Here is a 23,126-nt window from a genome sequence, read left to right as displayed (position 1 = left end):
ATATGTTTGCTTTAATAAAGCAAATTTAGATTTTTAGTGATTTCTATGGTCTTTCAATATTACATTGTATTGTTTGCTAATTTCTCAAAGCAAATCAAGTATACCAGTAAGCCAGCAGCATTGGTGGTGAAAACAAACAAAGATGTCTTAGCATTAATCCATTCTTCATTTTCCTTCATTACATGTGTTTCTTATTCTTTGTGTAATATCAAAGTGAAAGAATAGCTTTATGCCTACTACAATATTAAATTATGATTCAAATGTGAAAGAAAAGAAAAAGAAAACCCACAGGAGAGGGCCCAAGAGCCACATGTGGCTCTAGAGCCGCAGGTTGCCTACCCCTGCCCTAGGTTGAGAACCCCTGCCCTAGGTTGAGAACCCCTGTCCTAGGTTGAGAACCCCTGTCCTAGGTTGAGAACCCCTGCCCTAGGTTGAGAACCCCTGCCCTAGGTTGAGAACCCCTGTCCTAGGTTGAGAACCCCTGTCCTAGGTTGAGAACCCTTGCCCTAGGTTGAGAGCCCCTGCCCTAGGTTGAGAACCCCTGCCCTAGGTTGAGAACCCTTGCCCTAGGTTGAGAGCCCCTGGTTTAGGGCACTAAATGACGGCATAAGACGTCATGTGGCCGATTTTAAATACAGTGGGCGAAAAAAAGTGTGATTTTTCACGTACGTGTGTGAGTGTGTATTATTATATCCTCTATCTATAAATAAATGCACCCAGTCTCTGTGTGTACGTCTGTAATCCACGTAACTCGAGAACCGTTCGCCCCCCCCCCCCCCACCGACTTCATTCAATTTGACTCGTTCCACACCACCACAGGGAGTGCAGTGCCCGCTGTCGAGTCCGTCGGATAGCCTGTTGTCCAGAACCAGCACAAAAGCCTCTGATCTCGGCCTGGGCCGTGGCTCAGCGGTCCAGGCACCTTGGCCGGTAGTCCGAGTCTGGCAGTGTGCTGCGGGTTCGACTCCCGATCCCGACGGCCTTTACTGCATGTCACCCCCCCATCTCTCTCCCCCATTTCCTGTCAGCCTACTGTCTGTCCCTCCTATAAAAAACATTGAAAAAAAAATGAAAAAAGCCTCTGATCTCCATATATGGAGCTGGCCTGTTCGGACATCACAATGATGTTCTGATATCTGCATAGACTCCACATTTGGCCATGCCTGATAAAGAACTCCATATATATGGGCATAAAAGGGACACAGACATCGTTCCAAGTAGGCCAGTGCCCCATGGGCACCACTCTAGTATATATCAACACATTATGTGCCCTTTCATTCTTTCAAAATGGCGACCCAGGGTGCCCACTTTTAGACCAACTTTTTGACATTTAAAAACAAAACAAAAAACAAGACGTCCACAGATGTCCTGGGCACTACGTGCGGTAATTCCTAGGACGTCTGTGGACGTTTTTGGCACAAAATGTGTTAATGTTATATTATCATTGAAACACAATTAGCGGTATCCTCACGACCCCGGATTAGATCCATGCACAACAGGTGTTGCAGTCACACCCACCCCATAAACCAATTAGTTTGGACTTAAATCCCGACGTCGCTGCAAAACACAACGGCGGTTGTGTCCTGTCACTGTCTTTTTACTACTTTGATTATTATTACAAAACATACATTAACCCATTTTGGACTGAGGTCGATAAAAAAAAGGCTTCTAAATCCTATTTTCTTTCTGAAAAAACTCAGTGGTGCTCAACCTTTTTCATGTCAAGGACCCCCAGAATTATCTCTATTGGGCCACGGACCCCCATCTCCCATCCTCAATGCGTCACAGAGTTTTATACATTTGAGAAAACTGGTTTCCTCCCACAGGTGTGTTCGCTGGTGTTGACGGCCCGTCTTTGGGGAGCGGACCGGTCGGCTCCGAGTTGTCACAGCAGGCTACACCCTCGCTGGGCCCTCCCTCTCCTTTCACAGCGGCCGCCCCTCTGAACAGCACTGCGTCTACACACGTAAGTACATGCACACACACACGCGTGCACACTAGGGCTGGGTGCAATAACCGCAATATCGCCATACCGCCGGTATACAACGCATACCGCGGTATCGGGTTCGTTACCGCGGTCCAAAAAAAAAAAAAAAAGATTTTTTTTTTTTTTTTTTTTAAGTTTTTTTTGTCCGTGCTGTTCTGGCGCCCTAGGTTCTAACCCTAACCCTAGTTCTAACCCTAGGTTCTAGGCCTAAGTGCATATGGTTGATATGAAATAAAGTGTATCGTAATAAACAGTGAGGCTCAGTCAGTCTAATCATATGCCAGCACCACAGAGGGAGTTCAACAAACCATGTGCAACCCAGATTCGGCACAAACAAGTATTGATTGATTGATTGATTGAACTATTTATTAACAGTTTGCAGAATTACAGTAGCCTACATTTCAAGCACAACTCAATTAATTACTGTTAACTGCGAGTGGACGACCCAATAAAGCATTACACTTGTTTACAAGAGGGTCCACCTAAATTAATTTCACTCCTATGCCACAAAAATGTGGAACGCCCTACCAACTGTCATTAAGACATGTAAATCCCTTGACTCCACCCACCCCTTTTCCCCCTCACTGTATATGTTTTTCCCCCTTTTTACCTCCTTTATGATGATTTCCTGTTTTTGGCTTTATAGAAGTGTATAGTGTACAAAATGTTATGATGAATTGAACAAGGTGGACCCTCTTGTAAACAAGTGTAATGCTTTATGGTGTCGTCCACTCACAGAGTAACAGTTAACAGTTTTTGTATTGAGTTGTGCAAATGTACTGTAAACTGTTAATACAAACTTAAATCAATCAATCAAGCAATAATGTTAACTCATGGCTTGGGGACTGGGGAGGCGCGCAGTTGCTGCGTGGTGTGGAGCGGCTGGAAGTTGAACCTTTCAATTCATCATATATTAAATCTATCAGTTAACTTGGAATTTGTTTAATATGTTTAAGATTTTAGGTTCCATGATGAGGGGACGTTTTTGAATGGTGGTGTTTGTTTCATGCGATGCGCTGCTGAGCGGGCATTTCATTGGAGTGAGAATGGTTGCCATTGCGATTCCAAGTGAGACAGTGTGCGGGATTCTTTTTTTCTCTACTTCTCAGTTCCAGTTATCCGACGCACCTGTCCATTGTAGGTGTGCAGAAGGACTTTTTCTTATAGTCAGTCAAAAGATAAAAACAGTTCTGTCCGTCCTGTCTGTACAGCTCTCTCTCTCTCTCTCTCTCTCTCTCTCCCTCCCTCTCCCCCTTTCTCTTCTCTCGCTGACAGACATCAATACAAAGTTGAAACCGTTACGATGCGCCCTTATCCATAGGCTACAGCCTAATGTCTCTCTCTCTCTCTCTCTCTCTCTCTCTCTCCCCCTTTCTCTTCTCGTCTCTCGCTGACAGACATCAATACAAAATTGAAACCTGTTACCTACGATGCGCCCTTATCCATAGGCTACACGTTTAGCCTAATCTTTCTCTCTCTCTCTCTGACGGTCTGAGCAATGCACGATGCACCTGGCTGTTACAATAGCGCGAGGTATTAATATTCTCTCAAAACAAAGTCGGACAATGTTTTAAATTAGGCTACTCCAAACCAGACCCACCTATAAATGTTGTCTGTTGTGACATCAATGGGATCGCAGGAAAAAGACGCTCAACACAACTTGTCTTGATCTGAAATGATGTGAAATCCGTTCGCTTTTTTATTTCTTTTTTTAACAGCGGGCTGCGGGAGATGTCTGACGCAGTTGATTTGATTGACACCCGAACACGTGTTGCGGCATTGACATGCCAATCTTGCATGGTTGAATGGTTATTTGGCCCAAAAGGATTTATATATATTATAATCACACAATCAAAGTCCGGATCGTTTGCAGCTGGGGTTAATTGCCTCGCGCTGCGCAAGGGTCTTACTCTTCACAATAGCGCTGTTGTGGATTTAATTTTGGTAAACTGGATAACAACAGGGGGATGCGGTAATTATCGCCATACCGGCGGTATGGGGGCCGACAATAACCGCGGTAATAAAAATCCCATACCGCCCCAGCCCTAGTGCACACGCACATACATGCACGCACGTGTACACACACACACATAATTTGCCTATAGTTTGCATCCTGCCAAATTAAACCACATGACTTGCTTCTCTCTCTCTCTCTCTCTCTCTCTCTCTCTCTCTCTGTGTGTGTCTCTCTCTGTGTGTGTGTGTGTGTGTGTGTGTGTGTGTGTGTGTGTGTGTGTGTGTGTGTGTGTGTGTGTGTGTGTGTGTGTGTGTGTGTGTGTGTGTGTGTGTGTGTGTGTGTGTGTGTGTGTGTGTGTGTGTGTGTGTGTGTAAATACGTGAAAAAGACGTAATTAAATTGTAGATTGGTTAATTTCACTATTTGTCTTTTTTATATGGCTTAAGTTGTTAAAAGTACAAAACATTAAATAGAGTTTGATCATGTTTAACTTGGGGTCTAGCAGGATATGAATGGAATAATTATATTAGAATTAAGTTAATTGTGAAATAATCATCGGGCTTGAGAATAAAAAGGTTGTATCCAGAATTCTAAAGGAAAGGGTGACAACGTTTTGTTCTTTACATTTCTGGATGAAACTTTGTTTTGTATCCCTGCGTTGCTGCTAAGTTCAAACCAGTGTTGACTTTGCCATGAAATTTTGATTTAGTTTTAGTTACATTTTAGTCATCTGAAATGTTTTAGTGTTAGTCTACTAATTACAGTCGACTAAATATCATACGATTTTAGTCGACTAAATCTACAGTTTATTTTGTCGACAAAAATGATTTTTTTTTGCCATTTTCAGAGCACAACACCGGAGCGCAACCAAACTCTTTTCCACTAGTCCCTCCCTAACATTTGTCTAGTTTTAATTTCTTGACGAAATTTTTATTTATAGTTTTAGTCATAGCTTATTTTTTATTTAGTTTTCCCCCGTGAGAAAGGTAGTCGACAAAATCAACACTAGCTAAAGTTCAAACGCCTCCAGTAATCATCTTCCAATCCCGACCTCTCTGCCGCCATTTCTCAACTATACCCCGCTGCAAGCACACACACACACACACACACACACACACACACACACACACACACACTCACCATCAGTGGTGTGAAGTAACTATGTACATTTACTCAAGTACTGTACATCTTTTAGGTACTTTTACTTCACTGGAGTATTTCCAGTTTTAAGTACTATTACTTCTATTCGACTACATCTCATCTCGGTGGCAAATATTGTAGATTTTGATTATTACAAAACATTGTGAGTTTGTAGATTGGCTATTTTTCAAAAGATTTATTTTTACTTTTAGTACTTTTATGTATATTTTGATGCAGATACTTTTCAATACGGGACTTCTACTTGTAACAGAGTACATCTACATTGCAGTATACTTTTACTTAAGTAAAACATTTGAGTACTTTTTCCCACCCTGTGCACGCACGCACACACTCACCATCCCTGTCCACTCTGTCGTTATTCTCTCTCTCTCTCTCTCTCTCTCTCTCTCTCTCTCTTATCATGTGATGTAATGGCATCTGACAAGCACCACAGTAGGGATGGAAGGCGGAGCTTCACTCTACCCTGATGGCTTGAGTTCAGCATGGCCCCGACCCCCTTCTCTCTCTCTCTCTCTCTCTCTCTGTCTCTCTCTCTCGCGCTGTCCTGCACATCTTATAGAATATGAGGCCCACAGGATATTACGCCTGTTTGCTGCATACATAGAGAGAGAGAGAGGGGGGGGGGGGAAGATTGTTGGAGAAAGAAATGTGTGGTTTTGAGAGTTCATGGTGATTCACCTTACTGGACATCTGGGGGGGCCTTCTCACTGTGTGTGTGTGTGTGTGTGTGTGTGTGTGTGTGTGTGTGTGTGTGTGTGTGTGTGTGTGTGTGTGTGTGTGTGTGTGTGTGTGTGTGTGTGTGTGTGTGTGTGTGTGTGTGTGTGTGTGTGTGTGTGTGTGTGTGTGTGTGTGTGTGTGTGTGTGTGTGTGTGTGTGTGTGTGTGTGTGTGTGTGTGTGTGTGTGTGTGTGTGTGTGTGTGTGTGTAAATGGTGCATTTGTGTGTGAGCTTGCACGAGAGACAGAGACCATGTGCTATTTTAAGTCCCTCAGCAGACTTCCAGCCTACTGTTATTGGCTACCAGCCCAACATGAGAGAGACTGAGAAATGGAGAGAGAGAGGGGTGTGTTGGAGAGAGAGAGAGAGGGGTGTGTTAGAGAGAGAGGAGAGAGGCTTTGAATGAAAAATGAATGCAAATGAAAAATGAATGTAGATGGGAGGTGGAGAAAGGGGTGGGTGGGCTGTTTGAAAAGAGAGCCTACCCAAGTCACTCTGGAGAAGAGAAATGAAAAAGGCTTCCTATCGAGAGAGAGATGTTATTTCTTTCTTGTTTGTCTTTTACACGTGCGGGTTTTGAGGTTTTCCCGTTCGTCTGATGTCTCCGTGTAACTGTGGTTTTCCTGCCTTTTTATTGTATCTTCCCCTTTTGAAAATGAATTGAAAGTGTGCTAGATGGTCTTTCTTTCAGATTTCCTGTATGATAGCCTTTAGATTTTGTCTTTACTGTGTGTGTGTGCGCGTCCGCATATATACTGATATAACCCAGCAAAATGGGTCATATGTGCTAACATTTTGACATCAAGGTGGTGACAAATATGATCTCTAGTGAGTGTTAAATGAAAGTTTTTGTTTTCGTTCAATTATTTTCCGTTTATAATTTTTTTTAAATGTGGTACGTTATTAATGTGTGTGGGATGCACCTGTGAGGTGCCCTAGTGGTCAAAGTAAAACAAATATATATGTTTGCAAAATGTACACAGTGGGTGAACATTAAGAGTAAAAATAAATAGATTGATCAAAGGCTAGAGCCATATGTGTGTGTCAAGGTTCGAGGCAGTAAGGATAACTTGTGTGCTGTGGGAAGGCGAACACACACACACACACACACACACACACACACAATCCCAATGCCTTTTGGGTTAAAGTAGTTACAGAGCCTTCCTTATTCTTCGCTCATTATAGTCAAAACTATCTCTGAACATTTGAGCCTCTGGCTGCAGCCAGCCTATATCGCTATTTGGAAGTCCTCGACACATTTTGGGAACCCCTGGCCTAAAACGTAGACATGGACACAATCACACGTAGGCTACATAAAATAGACAGCCATTTTGTTTTTTTGGAATGCATTTGCATTCCCAATCCTCTGCCCCCGTTCCCCCTCCACCCATGTTCCCCCTCCACCCCGTTCCCCCTCCACCGGCCTCCGTCTGTCCACGCTCCTTATTTGGGAAATGCCCTAATTGGATTAAACTGTAGGCATCACATGCACTTTGTCATCATGTCAGTGGATACTGTAGGGGTTCTTTCAGCTGTGTGTGTGTGTGTGTGTGTGTGTGTGTGTGTGTGTGTGTGTGTGTGTGTGTGTGTGTGTGTGTGTGTGTGTGTGTGTGTGTGTGTGTGTGTGTGTGTGTGTGTGTGTGTGTGTGTGTGTGTGTGTGTGTGTGTGTGTGTGTGTGTGTGTGTGTGTGTGTGTGTGTGTGTGTAATTGTAGTAGTTTTGTTGTTTCTTCTTTGTAAGGATGGTAACACAGAGAAACCACAAAGAGGAACGAACTACAGCAGTTAGTTCTCAAACTTAAGGGGCCCCCAAATTGATATATATTTGGCCGCCCGAGGACCCTCATCTGAAAATGTTTAGTGCCAGGGAGGGACCCCCAGAAGAGAAGATCTTTGTATATAAAAAAACATTTTACACTGCAGCAGTGACTTGAACCCCGGCGTCCATCTTCTGGCGGGGACATTAGATCAGCTATTTTCAGGCATATTAGATATTTGGGTGTCGAAGGGTGTAGATGGAAAAAAGTGGTCATGGTACAGTAACTCAAGACCAGTTCTCTTAAGACTACAGGGCTTTAGAAGTGTTTTAAGATGGAAGCTGCGAATAGGCGTTGACATGTATTGATGGTAACCAAACCCCAAACATGTGTGAAGGAGGCTAAAAAAGAGAAGAAAATCGTGTACCCAGCCGGCCGTCCAACTGCTTCCTAACAATGGCTGTGTTGGTGCCACAGCTCAGTCTATATGTAATGTCACTCTCTTGAGAGGACAACAGGTATAGTGACATGAATTAATTGAATTATGTGTATGCTAGCGCTTTAAAAAAACAGCAAACGTCAGCAAAAAAGAAAAGATAGAAAAAAGGGGGGAAAAAAGCAAAACTGTGTCACCTGGCTTGAACACATCACCAGTTAGTTCACTACACGGATATTCAATTAAAGATGTCAGACTTCACACACCATCTCTTAATATTGTGTCTCTCACTCTTTCACTCTCTCTCTCTCTGCGTAGGTGAGTGGTCTCTCAGGGTCGGTCTTCAACCTGGCCCCCTCCCACATGTTTGGAAACCGGCTAAACCCCAACTCGGCCATGGCAGCACTCATCGCCCAGTCGGAGGCCTCACCAGCAGGTATGGGACTGTGTGTGTGTGTGTGTGTGTGTGTGGGGGGGGGGGGGGGGGGGGGGGTTAGGGGTAATGGACGGGTCACACCCCCTGGGTCCCACAGAGAGGTCAAGGGTCACAACTCAGTGACATGTGGAGGCTCCTCCCACACCACTCCAGTTGCAAACCCTTTCTCTCTATCTCTCTGTGTCTATCTCTCTCTCCCTCTGTCATGCACATGGACATATATAAAAGATTGACATGAATAAACATACAAATCTCCATCAAGCCAATGGGCCATGAGTCACCAGGACCCAGGGGGGTCTGTGGCCAAGAACACAAACGCACAAACGGAGAGAGAGAATGGGAGGGATGCTGCTGGTGTCTATGAGAAACACCCACCAAAACGTGGTGTGTGGGTGTTCTCCCCAAAACCGGCATGTCCGGTCATTCCATATTGTTGTCGGGCAGAAACCGGCTTTCTGTGCTTGTCGATCTGCTACTTTTGCTATTTTTAAATTTGAATCCTGTACAGTAAGTCAGTAACAGTTTTGGACATACTAGTTTCCCAACGTATATGGGAAGCCTACGCTTCCCATATACCCCCCGAGGGTCCCCGGACCCCACTTTGAGAACCAATGAGCCCACACCAAAGCTCATTTTGGACGTCCTGTGGGTTTGGTGCTCATGAGTGCAGAGGAGTGTGGACTCCTTTCCTTTACTGGTGAGGAGTGTGGACTCCTTTCCTTTACTGTTGAGGAGTGTGGACTCCTTTCCTTTACTGATGAGGAGTGTGGACTCCTTTCCTTTACTGGTGAGGAGTGTGGACTCCTTTCCTTTACTGTTGAGGAGTGTGGACTCCTTTCCTTTACTGATGAGGAGTGTGGACTCCTTTCCTTTACTGGTGAGGAGTGTGGACTCCTTTCCTTTACTGATGAGGAGTGTGGACTCCTTTCCTTTACTGATGAGGAGTGTGGACTCCTTTCCTTTACTGATGAGGAGTGTGGACTCCTTTCCTTTACTGATGCACGTGTTGAGAGAGAGAGGGAGAAAGGAGAGCCAGTCCTACACTGACCTTAGGTCAGTTCACTAATCAGCCTGAATGACAGCTTGCCACAGGGCTGTGTGTGTGTGTGTGTGTGTGTGTGTGTGTGTGTGTGTGTGTGTGTGTGTGTGTGTGTGTGTGTGTGTGTGTGTGTGTGTGTGTGTGTGTGTGTGTGTGTGTGTGTGTGTGTGTGTGTGTGTGTGTGTGTGTGTGTGTGTGTGTGTGTGTGTGTGTGTGTGTGTGTGTGTGTGTGTGTGTGTGTGTGTGTTCTCACGAGTTGCATGTGCACAAGTATTGCAAGATGTTCATACACATGTGCACACAAGCATGCAGGTTGTTAGCCCTGGAGACCCAGATTTGCTTTGATTCTCACCGTATGTTTTGACTCCCGGAGTGAAGCTATATTTGTCCACGGAAGATATTCAAAATTAGCTTCTATTGTGAGCTTGTAGATCCTCTGTTTCCGCCAGATGTCGTACAACAGAAGGATATAGGCTAGAGTTTAACATCAAATTCTGAAGCGATTGTAAGCTACTCTTGCACATGCTTTTTGGTTTTGTCCAAAGCTAAATACATTTTGGCAATCAATATTTAAAACATTTTCAGATGTATTAGAAGTGCCCATAGAACCCTCTGCCACTATTGCAGTGTTTGGAGTTGTTTCCCAAGATCTACGTCTTAGCCGGCAAAACAAGAATATGAAAGCCTTTACTTCTCTTTTGGCTAGGCGACTAATAGAGCGCTGCAGTCCCGCCCCCTACCAGGGCCCAGGAAATGGATGGATGGATGGATGGATGGATTTTATTTTGTCATTGGACGTTGTCAGTGTACAACGAAATTAATCTGTTGGCATCAATCCAAATGCAATTTTTGTGTTCATTTTCCTCATAGACATTTCAAAAAGTATTTATTTAAAGACAGTTACGCCACGGACAAAGCCAACTCGAGTTGTGACAACTCATGACAACAAACACAATATTTTGGACCAAACAAATAATTACAAAGAAGAAAACCAACAAAAAAAGTGTTGTAACCTGCCGTTTTTTTTCTTCTAATTATTTGTTCGGCCCAATTTTTTTTGTTTGTTGTCATGATTTCTCACAACTCGAGTTGGCTTTGTACGAGGCTTAGGTCTTTAAATAAATACTTTTTGAAATGTCTATGAGGAAAATGAACGAAAAAATTGCATTTGGATTGATGCCAACAGATTAATTGTCTATGGGGAAAATGCATTGGGAATCATTTCCTGCTGTAAGTGTTAATGGTACGAGATACCGGGGTTGTGGTTCTTCCGGAGCAGGAACTCTGGGGGGAGGGAGGGGTGAAATACTCATTTTTGTAAGCTATGTTTGACTCACATGTGACTTGAAAATATTAATAAAGAAACTTTGATCAAAAAACTATTCTGAAGCGATTGTACACGTATCGTTGCTGTCGAGCAGAGACTGTTCTTTCGTAAATTTCTACATTTGGAGAACGCCCACAGACTGCACAAAATACTTTTAAGAATTGCAATTGCAAAGAAACAACCTTCACATGTCTCTGTTAATGCAACAGTCAGAGAGCCCCATTTATTTGGATAATTTGTGTAGTACCAGAGCAAAAAAAACAAAAACAATTTTCATAAGGGCTACCGAGTTGTTTGAGACCTGGTGCGTATAGACGCACGTGCATGTACACACACATGTGTGTGCGCGTGTGTGGTTAAAGAAGTAGTGAGTGAGAGTAGAGTGGTAAAAGTTCTGGATTGACTGACTAAGCAGAGGGGAGTTCTCTCTCTGTGTGTGTGTGTGTGTGTGTGTGTGTGTGTGTGTGTGTGTGTGTGTGTGTGTGTGTGTGTGTGTGTGTGTGTGTGTGTGTGTGTGTGTGTGTGTGTGTGTGTGTGTGTGTGTGTGTGTGTGTGTGTGTGTGTGTGTGTGTGTGTGTGTGTGTGTGTGTCCGCATATGTGATTCATTACTCGCTGAGGAAAAATGAAAAGAATGGTCTTGCCAGGGGCCCACGTGGACAGAGGGAGGGATGGAGAGAGAGAGCACATGGTGTAGTTTGAAAGAGGGATGGGGTGTAAAAGAGATTAAAAAAAAACAAGTGAATTGTACAGCCGTCAGCTGTAGATGTGCTATTGATGTGTCCTGTGTGTGTGTGTGTGTAGATCAGGAGGCTGGAGACGGCAACAGCATCACAACTCAGGGCTTCTCCATAAGAGCTTCTCCCAAGACCACCCCACGGTGAGCACACGCACCCCGCATGCACGCACGCACGCACGCACACACACACACACACACACACACACACTCTGCTCTCTCTCGCCCCTATTTACATTCCACACCCCTCCTTCCCCTTCAGCCCCTCTCCTCCTTTACCCCCCCCCCCCCCCCCCCTCTCTTTTCCCTCTGCTGGCCCCACGTCTTTTCTCTTCCTCTCTCTCTCTGTCAGCACACACACACTCCCTGTCGCTCTTAACCTCTAGTCTACAGTCTCTCTCTCTCTCTCTCTCTCTCTCTCTCTCTCTCTCTCTCTCTGTCAACGAGTGGTTTTGATTTGGGGTTCTTTTCATGGGTAAGAAGGACAGTTGGTTCAGATCAGCGTTTCTGCTGCGCTTTTGCGTCTCGTCTGTTTTCTTCTCTCTTTTTTATTTTTTTACGTCGGATCTCTCGACTACTGGAATATACATCCATGACAAAAAGACCTGTTGGTTTGTGTTTTGTTGATGAAATAATTGAGTCCTGCGCTGCGCTACGCGTTCGTCCCTGTCGGGGTGGGGAGGAGGATGTCACCTGACAAGGTTGGTTACGTTTGATTCCCCCGCGTTGTCTCGTCCTGTCAGATAGTTCTTGCTTGTTCCACAAGAGGCTAATTGTCTCGTCCTGTCAGATAGTTCTTGCTTGTTCCACAAGAGGCTAATTGTTCGCTACGCTAGGTGTCAAATATTTATTGGGTGGCGTAACTAGAGCAGTGTTTCTCAAACCTTTTTTCATGTCAAGGACCCCCAAATTGATATGCATTTGGCCACAGACAAAAAACAACATATATATATATATATATATATATATATATATATATATATATATATATATAGATAGATAGATAGATAATTCAGGGTTTTCCGAACACTTTCAAGATTTTTCGGAAATGTTCAAAAATAGCAAATGCACAAGCTCTTGTATATTTTCTATATATACCTTGTATATATTCCAGATAGTGATATAGTAGTCCTTGATTCTTTCTTGGGGACAAATATTAGACATTTTGTTTAACCATTTAAACCCTATATACTTTCACCCAAAACAGGGATTGACAGGGATTGACATTGAGTTATTTATTGATAAATCGCACATACAATCTTTTCCCCAAAGCGCACAATAGTTAAAAGGACAAACCCAAGAAATTTCTGCTGTGGTCCTTTGGACAAGTTAACCACACGACGCTGCTAGGGTTCATGTGGTTAATTTGACATTATTGATCCAGTTGTGTGATATTCTGAAATAATAGAATAGGTAAAAGTGTCCCGCCCACTTAAGTTTGATATGTTTTTTTAACCTACAGTATTAAGACTGGGAGAGCATCTGTGTCATTTCAGATTTTAGCGTTGTACAAGACGCACAGCGCGTCACTTTGTGCCCGCACTGCGAGCTTGTAAATCTGCTATTTTTGAACATGTTTGAAAAACCTGGAAAGTGTGAGAACTACTCGATTTAGATTAAGAAGAGAGATTTCGTTTAAGCCATTAAGAAATCTTAATGGCTTAAACGAGATCTCTGTGTCTCTCGGTCTCCTCTTCCTGGCATGCGTCAGTTCTCTCGTTCCCACTCAACACATCGTCTCAGCTTCTCACACATCCAGGATTTATTACATCAGAGCTGTCCACTCCTTTCTTTTATTTCTCGCTCTCTCTCTGCTGATCTCCCACCCCTCCCTCTATCCCACTCCCTCTCTCTCTCTCTCTCTCTCTCTCTCTCTGTCTGTCAGAAACACACAGAAAGAGCCTGGCCACTTTTCATTAGCACCCACTGTAACAACAAATTGATGTAGCTTTATTGCCAACAGCGTCTATGTTTGTCTGACGTTTATGTTGGCTCGTTAATCTCCCCGTTGACCCCTCTCTCTCTCTCCTCTCTCTCCTCTCTCTCTCTCTCTCTCTCTCTCTAGCTCTCCCATTGGTGGCTTGCAGATCCGCTATGACCCCTCGGGGTCGTTGCCAGGGGTGGGGCTGGGGTTGCTAGGGGCAGGGGGAGGCGGGGACGCGCCGCTGCCCCCGGTGGCCACCAGTATAGAGCAGCTGCTGGAGAGACAGTGGAGCGAGGGCAACAACTTCCTGCTGCAGCACGGAGCGCAGGGTGACGGTGAGAGGACACACGCACACACACACACACACACACACACACACACATGCACGTCACACAAACACACAAGTCGCTATTACTTGTGAGGATTTTAGGTCTCTTGACTTTATGAATGCCATTGTTTTCTTTATTAGATATATTGTATCTCTCTTTCCGTTTATTTTGATCTCATTCCCTCTCGCATAATTCCTATCTTTACTCCATGTCTATCTTGAATATCGATTGAATAATCTATTAACACGATTATTAACACCTCTCTCTCTCGTGTTCTCCTGACCCCCCCCCCCCCCCCCCCCCCCCCCACCCCTGTGCGTGCGTGTGCGTGCGTGTGTGTGTGTGTGTGTGTGTGTGTGTGTGTGTGTGTGTGTGTGTGTGTGTGTGTGTGTGTGTGTGTGTGTGTGTGTGTGTGTGTGTGTGTGTGTGTGTGTGTGTGTGTGTGTGTGTGTGTGTGTGTGTGTGTGTGTGTGTGTGTGTGTGTGTGTGTGTGTGTGTGTGTGTGTGTGTGTGTGTGTGTGTGTGTGCGTGCGTGCACAGTGGTAGGCATGTTGAAGTCCCTGCACCAGCTCCAGGTGGAGAACAGGAGGCTGGAGGATCAGATCAAAACTCTCACCATGAAGAAGGAACGACTCCAGCTGCTCAGTGCCCAGCTGGCCGTGCCCTTCACCCCGGCATGCAACGGTACGCGCACACACGCACGCACACCACGTGCGCACGCACACACACAACTAGAGCAGTGGTTCCCAAACTTCTCGGCCCGTGACCCAAAACAGAAATAAGATATTCGCCTGTGACCCAAGCAAGCTAGTCACTACTTCTTAAATACTTGTTCCCAATTTATGGATGTTCGTATTCTTTATCGTTCATTTTTTCATGAAATTACTGAAAAGAAAACATTGAATTTTGTTTTTAATTTCATGAATTGTTTTGCTTTTTTTTTTGGGAATGTTTTTTGAAAATGTTTTGAAATAATAATAATAATTAAAAACCAAATGTCGGAAACAAAAACTAAGGGGACCCATAACAATGTGTGCGCGACCCACAAATGGGTCCCGACCCACTGTTTGGGAACTAGAGCAGTGGTTCTCAAACACATGTTTGGGTCGTGGATCAATTTGCATGGGTTGCGAGTAAATATCCCCTTTTTTTGTTTTTGGTTTTGGTGTACAAAAAAAGATTGGATTATTTCAAAAATTGAAAAAAATAAAATAAAACCTAATTGCTCAGACTCTTCAACAAAGATGGCAAAAACAAACATTCTTTGTTCTAGTACAAAACACTGAAGTCCTTAAACCAGAAACCTATAACGCTAACCCTAAACCCTAAGGTAAGTGGGGAACATAGAACCTGGGGAACATAGGGATGACCCCAACGAAAAGCAGTCCTAGCCTGGTACCCTGGCCAGTGGTGTTCATTCAAGTGTTGGCCCGGTCCAAACCTCTATGGATTGGATACTAAGGTTCACAACTCTCTCTTTCAGTGACGCGCTGACACAATAAAACTTGTACATAAGCATTAGCATGTCGGAGAGCTGTGAACAGTAATTATCACCTCCACCAGCACGTTGTCATTCCCAACTCGTCAGGCGACTCGTTCATGGAGACTCACTGACCTGCACTCATTGTCAGTGAAAGGAGAGGAACTCAATAGGCCCGAGTCTCCGACTATTAATAAAAACGTCGGCAAGAGCCTGGTCCTAATCAACTCGGTGCCAGGGGCACACCGAGTTGATTAGTGCGTGCGTGCGTGCGTGCGTGCGTGCGTGCGTGCGTGCGTGCGTGCGTGCGTGCATGCGTGCGCACATTTCAAATGTTTATTTATGTCCACATAATGAGAAGTACAGGAATACTGTGTACAAAGGACATAAACACTGCCAGTGCAGTTTGACAATAGGAGAGCAGCCAGTTACAACGTGCATGGACCGCAAAGCATCGTTACATACAGTACAGCTGACATGTCGGACACAGGGCAGCAGACATAAATCATGTATAAAGGAAACAATGCCTCCTCCAAATTGAGCGGCTTCCTATAATGGCTGAAACTGAGCAGTACCTCGCTAACTGCTTGGCTCTCCTTTTGGAAAGGCCGGCCATTTGTAAGCCCCTCACAACCAACTTATGCACATGCCCTAGGCTGTCAAAGATAAAAACTAAAAGTTTACATCTGTAGCCTAGCTGTGAGATGGTCTGCACTAGATGCTGATACTTCAGCACTTTGGTTAGAAAGGCTTCTTCCAGGCTATAGTCAAAGGTACAGCCGACCTCGAGAATGAACACCTCTCTATGGTTTTCATTTACAACAATGACATCAGGGGTGTTAGCTGAAATGTTAGAGAACACAGAATCATCATTACACAGGTTAAACATCCTCGACTGAAGAGAATGGAAGTTGACTGTTAACACCCCAAATGCGGGACACGGTTTTCTACATGGTTCGAATCCCAACAGTCCGATGCGGGACACGGAGATTTAGGTTTAGCGCATTTTTTTATTGATTACTTTCAATCGCCTTTCTGCCCACCCGGACAATAGATCAAGCTGCCCCGATTCATTCCACAACACTCCGGTCACGTGATCAAAAAATAAATAAAAAGCCTCTCCCCCTCCCCTCCTGAAAACAGGACGGGAGGGGCGCTTTGTGTAGAATAGTCTCCGTAACCGTAATGGCGGTGCCCATGCTCTGTACGAGCGTACATACAACTCCAGTCAACAGAATCACACTGCATAACACCCGATCGGCTTGCCGCCACCTCCCCTCCTGTTTCTCTCCCCGCCTGTTTGTTTCAGGGGAGGAGGGGAGGGGGTCTTTGTGTGTAGTGTCAAAAAAATAATTTTAAATTGGAGTGGACAAATTAAGCTTTCTTTTGAGGTATGTGGTGTGCTTCTCGCTATGAGAGAACATTTGCTGTCGGCCTTGGAAAAGGTTGGTCCTCCAATGCTATCAGCATTAGCATCAGAGGTTCCCCTATGCCCGAAATGGCTAGTAAGCCAAGTGTTAAATGTGTGTTACAGACATGAAGTCGTCTCATCATCTGGGAGGCTGTGATTCTTCCTTTCCCATGACAGCTCAGGTAATGTGTGTGTGTGTGTGTGTGTGTGTGTGTGTGTGTGTTAAGGCTGTACCTTAGCCCTTTTTTTTGGACTCGAACTTCGGCAGGAATTCCCGAGCGAACATCCGGACCATTTGTTTCCAATTAATTTAAAAAATAACCTTTGAGATATGCGTCTCCCCTGCTCTTTATCAATCTCTCTCGTCTCTCCCAACACACACACACACACACACACACACACACACACACACACACACACACACACACACCGTCAAGTGGCTCCGCGAAAAGAGCTGATCTGCAAGCTCACGTGAGCTTGCTGGCAGGCAGCTAAAACAGCGTATATTGCTCGTTATTTGTTCCACCTGTGTATTCTGGGAGGCGCATTGAAGTGAAGTGGGCACAGGGCAAAAGCAGATCCTCCGTGACCGTTTTGCTTAACAATGATCAGAGTTCCGTACTTTTTGTGATGTGATGCTAGAGAGCATATGCTAATATATCATGGCCCCTGTCAGCGATCATGCTGGTGTGTGTGTGTGTGTGTGTGTGTGTGTGTGTGTGTGTGTGTGTGTGTGTGTGTGTGTGTGTGTGTGTGTGTGTGAGAGAGACGCGTCAGACATTCCATTCAATTCACCTCAGCTGCAGGCCAATCACCAAATTACAAGCACGGGAGATGGGACAGCAGAACTAGGAGATATTTCTTTAAAAAAATCATAACTTCTGACAGGAATGCACTAGAAACTTACTTTTTTTTTACATGCTCATATCGCATTCTCGCCGAGATATATGTTCGAGTTAATACAAAAAGGGAAAAAATAATATTTTTTATTTAATAAAAAAATAAAAATAAATAAAACGAATGGTTCAAGCCCATTAATTAAGATTCGAGTGCCAACCCTAACGAGCGAACATTCGAACCTTGAATGTTTGGGGACAGCCTTAGTGTGTGTGTGTGTGTGTGTGTGTGTGTGTGTGTGACTGACTGTGTGTGTGTGTGTGTGTCGTGCGTGGGGGGACAACGAACATGCTATTTATAATAGTTCAGTTATGATAAACATGTATTTCTCTCTCCCACTCTGTCTGTCTCTTTCTGCCTGTGTGTGTCTGTCTCTCTCTCTCTCCTTGTCTCTCTCTGTCTCTCTCTCAGGACAGTGTGTCGTGTGGAGGTAGCAGCAGTACGGGCAGTGCGTCCTCTCTGTCCACGCCGCCCTCCGTCTCCCAGAGTCCTCCTCAGCCGCAGGTTAACGGCGTGGCCACCCCGGGCTCCCTGATGATGGGCGGGGTGGGGCCCGGGTGCAGCGCCCTGAACGGAGCCCTCCAGGCGCCCATGGGCACCGCCAGCCCTCACGCACACACATACGCACACCCCTCGGCAGCGGGCAGCGGCCATTCTCTGCCCGGCAACAACAGGTACATGTCTGACTGTCTGTCCATCTGACTGTCTTGTCTGTGTGACATAACTAGTAAAGACGTTTTCCATTAAACTTAAGATCTTGAGAGGGCATGAAAATAGACATCGACAGTCAAATTTCCTGACACCTCAGCGTGTGTGTGTTTGTGTTAGACATACTTATATTTCATGTTTCCTTCTTCTACTCTCTGACACACAACACAACACAATCCCTCCCGTGACCACTGGAGGGAATCTGGAGCCAGTGCCAGCAGAATGCACGAAAATGAGAGAAGAAGAGAGCCGTGAACTCTCTCTTTGAACCGGAAGTACTAACCTTCCATTTCATAGCTTCACTCGGGGCCGTGATCTGCCAATATAAACATTAGTGTATTACTCGCGAGGTCGGATGAAAGTTTTATTAGGATTTGGGGGGGTGGTTTCGGCAGCTTCTTCCATGGAAGCTAGCGCCCCCCAAAATAGCTATTAAAAACTGCAGTCTTAAACCCATTAAGAGCTCAGGCCGATTCTACAAATGCCTTCTAAATCCTAACAGTTGCTGTCGGGCAGAAACATCTAATTTCCAGATTTTTTGTGTTTATTCGTAAATTAATGTCCTACTTGATCATACTACAGCGTCACACCAAAAAAACTTCCAAAGTAGCAGATACATCGGGTTTTACTTACCCTTATTCAGACCTCAGTTTAGCCCCTTTTCAAGTTGGAAAATGTGCTCTCTTCATAATGGTCTGAAGAAAGAGCCCGGTCGGCTCGAAATGTTGCAAGTAAACTCTTGTACTTTGGGAGCCTCAATTGGTTTGCGGACTCTTTTCATTCTTGCATCACTCTCTCCATAATGCAACACACTGGTCAAATGCCTCATACATCAGCTAGATTTGTGTGGGGGGATGAAAAATACTTGAATGTGAGTTTGATTTGCACCTCTTCTGTTGTCCTGCTGCTGCCAATGTGGATTCTAACAGCTCAGCCAATGCTAAGACCAGGTAAGTGGTCATGTGATCCCCACACCGCCAACATGATCCACCGTTCAACTTCCTCTACTAGATTTTAACTCATAACCCACCACCAAAACCTCCGTCGCTACCGCCACCGTATACAGTGCTCTATTTTATTTTAAATAACTTCCGTTTCCCTGCCCCAAAAATCAGGAAGCAAAAAATAATTAATTTCTCTCCAGAAGCGTTAATATTGCAAACACGATGCAGCGAAAAAGGAAAAAAAAGAGCTTGGAAAGTCCGTGCTGTGTTCAAACACCTCGGGTGCAGACTACTGTACATACAGAGAAAAAAGTGTCCAAAGATCGTGCTTAAAATGGCGGACAGGTGGCGAAATCCGCAAAAAACTGAGCCAAGCCGAAGCAAGCGTTGCCTAGCAACAGGGCCGCCGCTAGAAATGTGATAATAGCAGGCTGATTCTGAATCAATAAAAACACCCAAAACACATTATACACGTTCTTAGAGCTTTTGGCGTTAATTAAGTCCTAGGCAGTCAATGAGTTTAGTGTGCGTTTGTGCATGTGTGCACGCTTTCATATGCCATCTCAACAACAACAACAACAATCATAATAAAACATGTTTTCTTCACATGCTCAAAGCTGCAACAATCACTACATATACTAGGCACTGATCGGCCCAGCGATTAACCCCGGACAATGTGTGAAACGTGTTGTCGGCATGTCTTCATCATCATTTTGTGTTATGAAATGAAACGTAGTGATGACTATTGACCTCCATGTCTTACCTTCATGGCCTTATTTCACTCACGTATGGCGTAAATCAGTGGTTCTCAAAGTGGGGTCCAGGGACCCTCTGGGTCCTTTGCGGTCGTTCACAATGGACCCTCACAGGTATTTTGTACACTATTTTGTACACTCTCACTCTCAGTGTTATGGGGGTGTACTGGCTTAAAGTGAATTAAATATTTGATGTTAATGTTAAGGTGTGTGTGTGTGTGTGTGTGTGTGTGTGTGTGTGTGTGTGTGTGTGTGTGTGTGTGTGTGTGTGTGTGTGTGTGTGTGTGTGTGTGTGTGTGTGTGTGTGTGTGTGTGTGTGTGTGTGTGTGTGTGTGTGTGTGTGTGTGTGTGTGTGTGTGTGTGTGTGTGTGTGTGTTCTCTCCTCAGTCATGTGCGTCTCGGCCTGCTGTCTGAACAGCAACAGAGACTTCTATTACAACAACACCACCTCCAACAACTGCTGTCCTCACAACCTACGGTATGACACACCTATATTAAACGTGCTCTAAACAAACACTAAAAGTCCATAGACTTGGCCGCCACACAATGTAATTTCAAAAGCCAGACGTTGGGAGGGGCTAGCGCCCCTCAAAAACTAAGGGAAAGGTAGACAAAAAATCACCTCTCTCCCTCTCTCCTCCTTCCATGACTCCCTCGCTCTCCCCTCCTCTCCTCTCCCTCCATTCAGATTGGCTATTTTCGGTCATTAACCTAGTTATTTTAAGATGAAAGAGTATTTGAAGTGATCAAACTAGCAATAGAATACAAGTTTAGAAGCATCTTCCAGAAGCATGAATGGTCTCAGAAATGTCATAGAAGCGACCTTAAAGGACCACTTCACCACTTTTCAACTTCATCTTCATATAATAGGTCCTCACTAATAATCATGAAAAAATGGTGCAATTCTTTTCTACTCAGTCTTGTGTCTCATAGGAGGGCTGTGGGCAGTTCAGAAACCATCTTCCAGTGACATCATCGATGGGGAATACAAGCTAATAGAAACTGCAGGCTTTCTAGTCCTGATAAGTTGCAATGCGAAAATGGAAGCCATCGTTCTCACGATAATGAAAATCTAAATATTTTTGTAAAAACATATTGTTTAAAAATAAATCTGCCTAATGATGATGTCACTGGAAGCAGTTTCTACACTGCCCACAGCCGTCCTATGAGACACAGACTGAGTAGAAAACAATTGCGCCATTTTTTCATGATTATTAGTGAGGACCTATTATAATAAGATAGGTTGAAAAGTGGTGAAGTGGTCCTTTAATGCCTCAAATCTGTGATTTCTTCAGCTGGTCAGCCTAAAACATCATCTCTACAGAGATTGAGATTGTATTTTTGCTTTATTCCGTGCGGTCTACAGGAACAGCATCAGGTGTTGTTGTACCAGCTGATGCAGCAGCAACAACAACAGCAGCAGCAACAACAACAGCATCAGCAGCAGTCCCTACCCTCTTCCTCCGCCTCCTCCTCGTCCTCCGTTCAGATGTCCATGGGCGGCGGCATGATGCCCATGGCGGTGCACACGCCCCAGACGCAGGGCGCCATCACCGCCAACCCCTTCCTGGCTCTGCAGGCCGACACCCAGGGAGGCTCCCAGAGGGCGCGACTGGCCGACAAGGTCATGGGTGTCATGGCCGGCCAGGAGAAGACATGATGATGACTGGAAGGACTCTTCCATGTCTCCTCTGCTTCTCTCTAGTCTTCTTCACTTCTACTCCCTTTTTTTGGTTTCTCCCTCGTTTATCAATCGATTTCCTCTTCCTCTTTTCTCCTGTGCTTCCTCCCTTTTCTTTCAGGTGTTTTCTCTCTCCCTCTCTCTCTCTTTCTCTCTCTCTCTCTCTCACTCTCTCAGGGGACTCAGCTAACCAGACATTGTGCGCTCACTCAGTCAGCACACACAAGCTATAGCGTGCACACACAGAACTACAACTATCGAAGAAGAACAAAACTACACTACCCCTAAGCATGGGACTGGGTAGTAGACCCCATTTGTCCGCTGTGACTGAGTCTCAGAGCGGGGGGGGGAGGGGAGGCTGGGGGGGGTTGGGGGTCTGTGTGTAGATCCATCACTTTCAGTGAGCCAAGTCTCGTACGGTCACCACAAGAAGCCTTGTCTCATCTCTGGGTCAGATTACAGGGGGCTCATTCAGCGAACAAGTAGAATGTAAAATAAACAATGATTAGAAGTGCCGGGAGTATTCAGGTTAAAATATATCACCCGTTTGTTCCTAAAAGGAGCCATCCAGCGACGTGGCAGAATCAAGACGGCTTTCTTGGTACAGAACAGTTTGTACAGCGAAGCAACACTATTACGTGTACCATGTGAATATGGTCATAAAAACACAATTAAAGCCGCAATCCGTAATGATTATGTCCTTCCAGGGATTCAAACCCCGGGTCACCTGCTGAGCAAAGCCCATTTGGGCTTCATGCGGTACCTCCTGACAGCCAGTAGTGGTCCTCCTAACCCCAACCACAGTCAGGATCTAAACCAGTTGGGAATGTTTATTTGAAATTGTCGGAAACCTAAAGGGACCCATACAAATGTGTCCGCGACCCACAAATGGGTCCCGACCCAGTGTTTGGGAACCGCTGATCTAAACGTCTCAATAGTGGAGCAGGGAGACCACCTCCCACTACCACAGCTGTTCGTTATATTCTAATAACATAACGCGTCACTAACGTTAAGTTCTAATAACATGACGCATCACTAACGTTTAAGTAACGTTTTATTCACTGAAACCTTTTCTCGACCATTTCCGGGTCAAGGCCCACTTGAAAATCTCACAAGTGTTTGCGTATGCCGTGTTAAGTGGTCAGGTGGGTGGGTGGTCTGCGTGCATTTTCAATCGACTGTGTTCCGGCGTGTATCAATGGAACATAATCTACTTTTGAGTTCATATTTATCTGTATCACAGAGAAAACTCATTTATTTTATGCTTTTAAAGAAAAAATACAATGAAATGTTATATTATTAAAATCATGAGTGTTTGGCCAGTTATTTGGGGGGGAATATCCTCGCGGCCGGCCCACATGTTAAGAATCACTGCACTTAAAAAAAGAAGTTGTGGATTTCAGCTTTTAAATCAATTTAATGACGGGGCTAAATGAAATACAGAGCTCA

General features: G+C 44.8%; 1 protein-coding gene across 4 annotated transcripts in view; it reads left to right on the top strand.

Annotated features, from left to right (window-relative positions):
- Positions 1 to 22,008, top strand: part of mllt10 (MLLT10 histone lysine methyltransferase DOT1L cofactor) — a 75,440-nt gene extending 53,432 nt beyond the window's left edge. For all 4 annotated transcript variants that reach the window (XM_079490223.1, XM_079490222.1, XM_079490221.1 and 1 more), the window contains 9 exons: positions 1,827 to 1,966; positions 8,331 to 8,448; positions 11,617 to 11,692; positions 13,614 to 13,807; positions 14,342 to 14,485; positions 16,816 to 16,874; positions 18,001 to 18,263; positions 20,384 to 20,474; positions 21,363 to 22,008. In XM_079490223.1, the coding sequence (XP_079346349.1) occupies positions 1,827 to 1,966; positions 8,331 to 8,448; positions 11,617 to 11,692; positions 13,614 to 13,807; positions 14,342 to 14,485; positions 16,816 to 16,874; positions 18,001 to 18,263; positions 20,384 to 20,474; positions 21,363 to 21,656 (1,379 nt within the window). In that variant the 3' untranslated portion in view covers positions 21,657 to 22,008. The remainder of the gene's footprint in view (positions 1 to 1,826; positions 1,967 to 8,330; positions 8,449 to 11,616; positions 11,693 to 13,613; positions 13,808 to 14,341; positions 14,486 to 16,815; positions 16,875 to 18,000; positions 18,264 to 20,383; positions 20,475 to 21,362) is intronic.
- Positions 22,009 to 23,126: the final 1,118 nt, after the last annotated feature.

The sequence above is a fragment of the Electrona antarctica genome, assembly GCF_951216825.1.
Source record: "Electrona antarctica genome assembly, chromosome: 20".
Lineage (NCBI taxonomy): Eukaryota > Metazoa > Chordata > Actinopteri > Myctophiformes > Myctophidae > Electrona > Electrona antarctica.
Note: the sequence above shows the minus strand (reverse complement) of the source record. Positions and strands in the feature narration are given on the sequence as shown.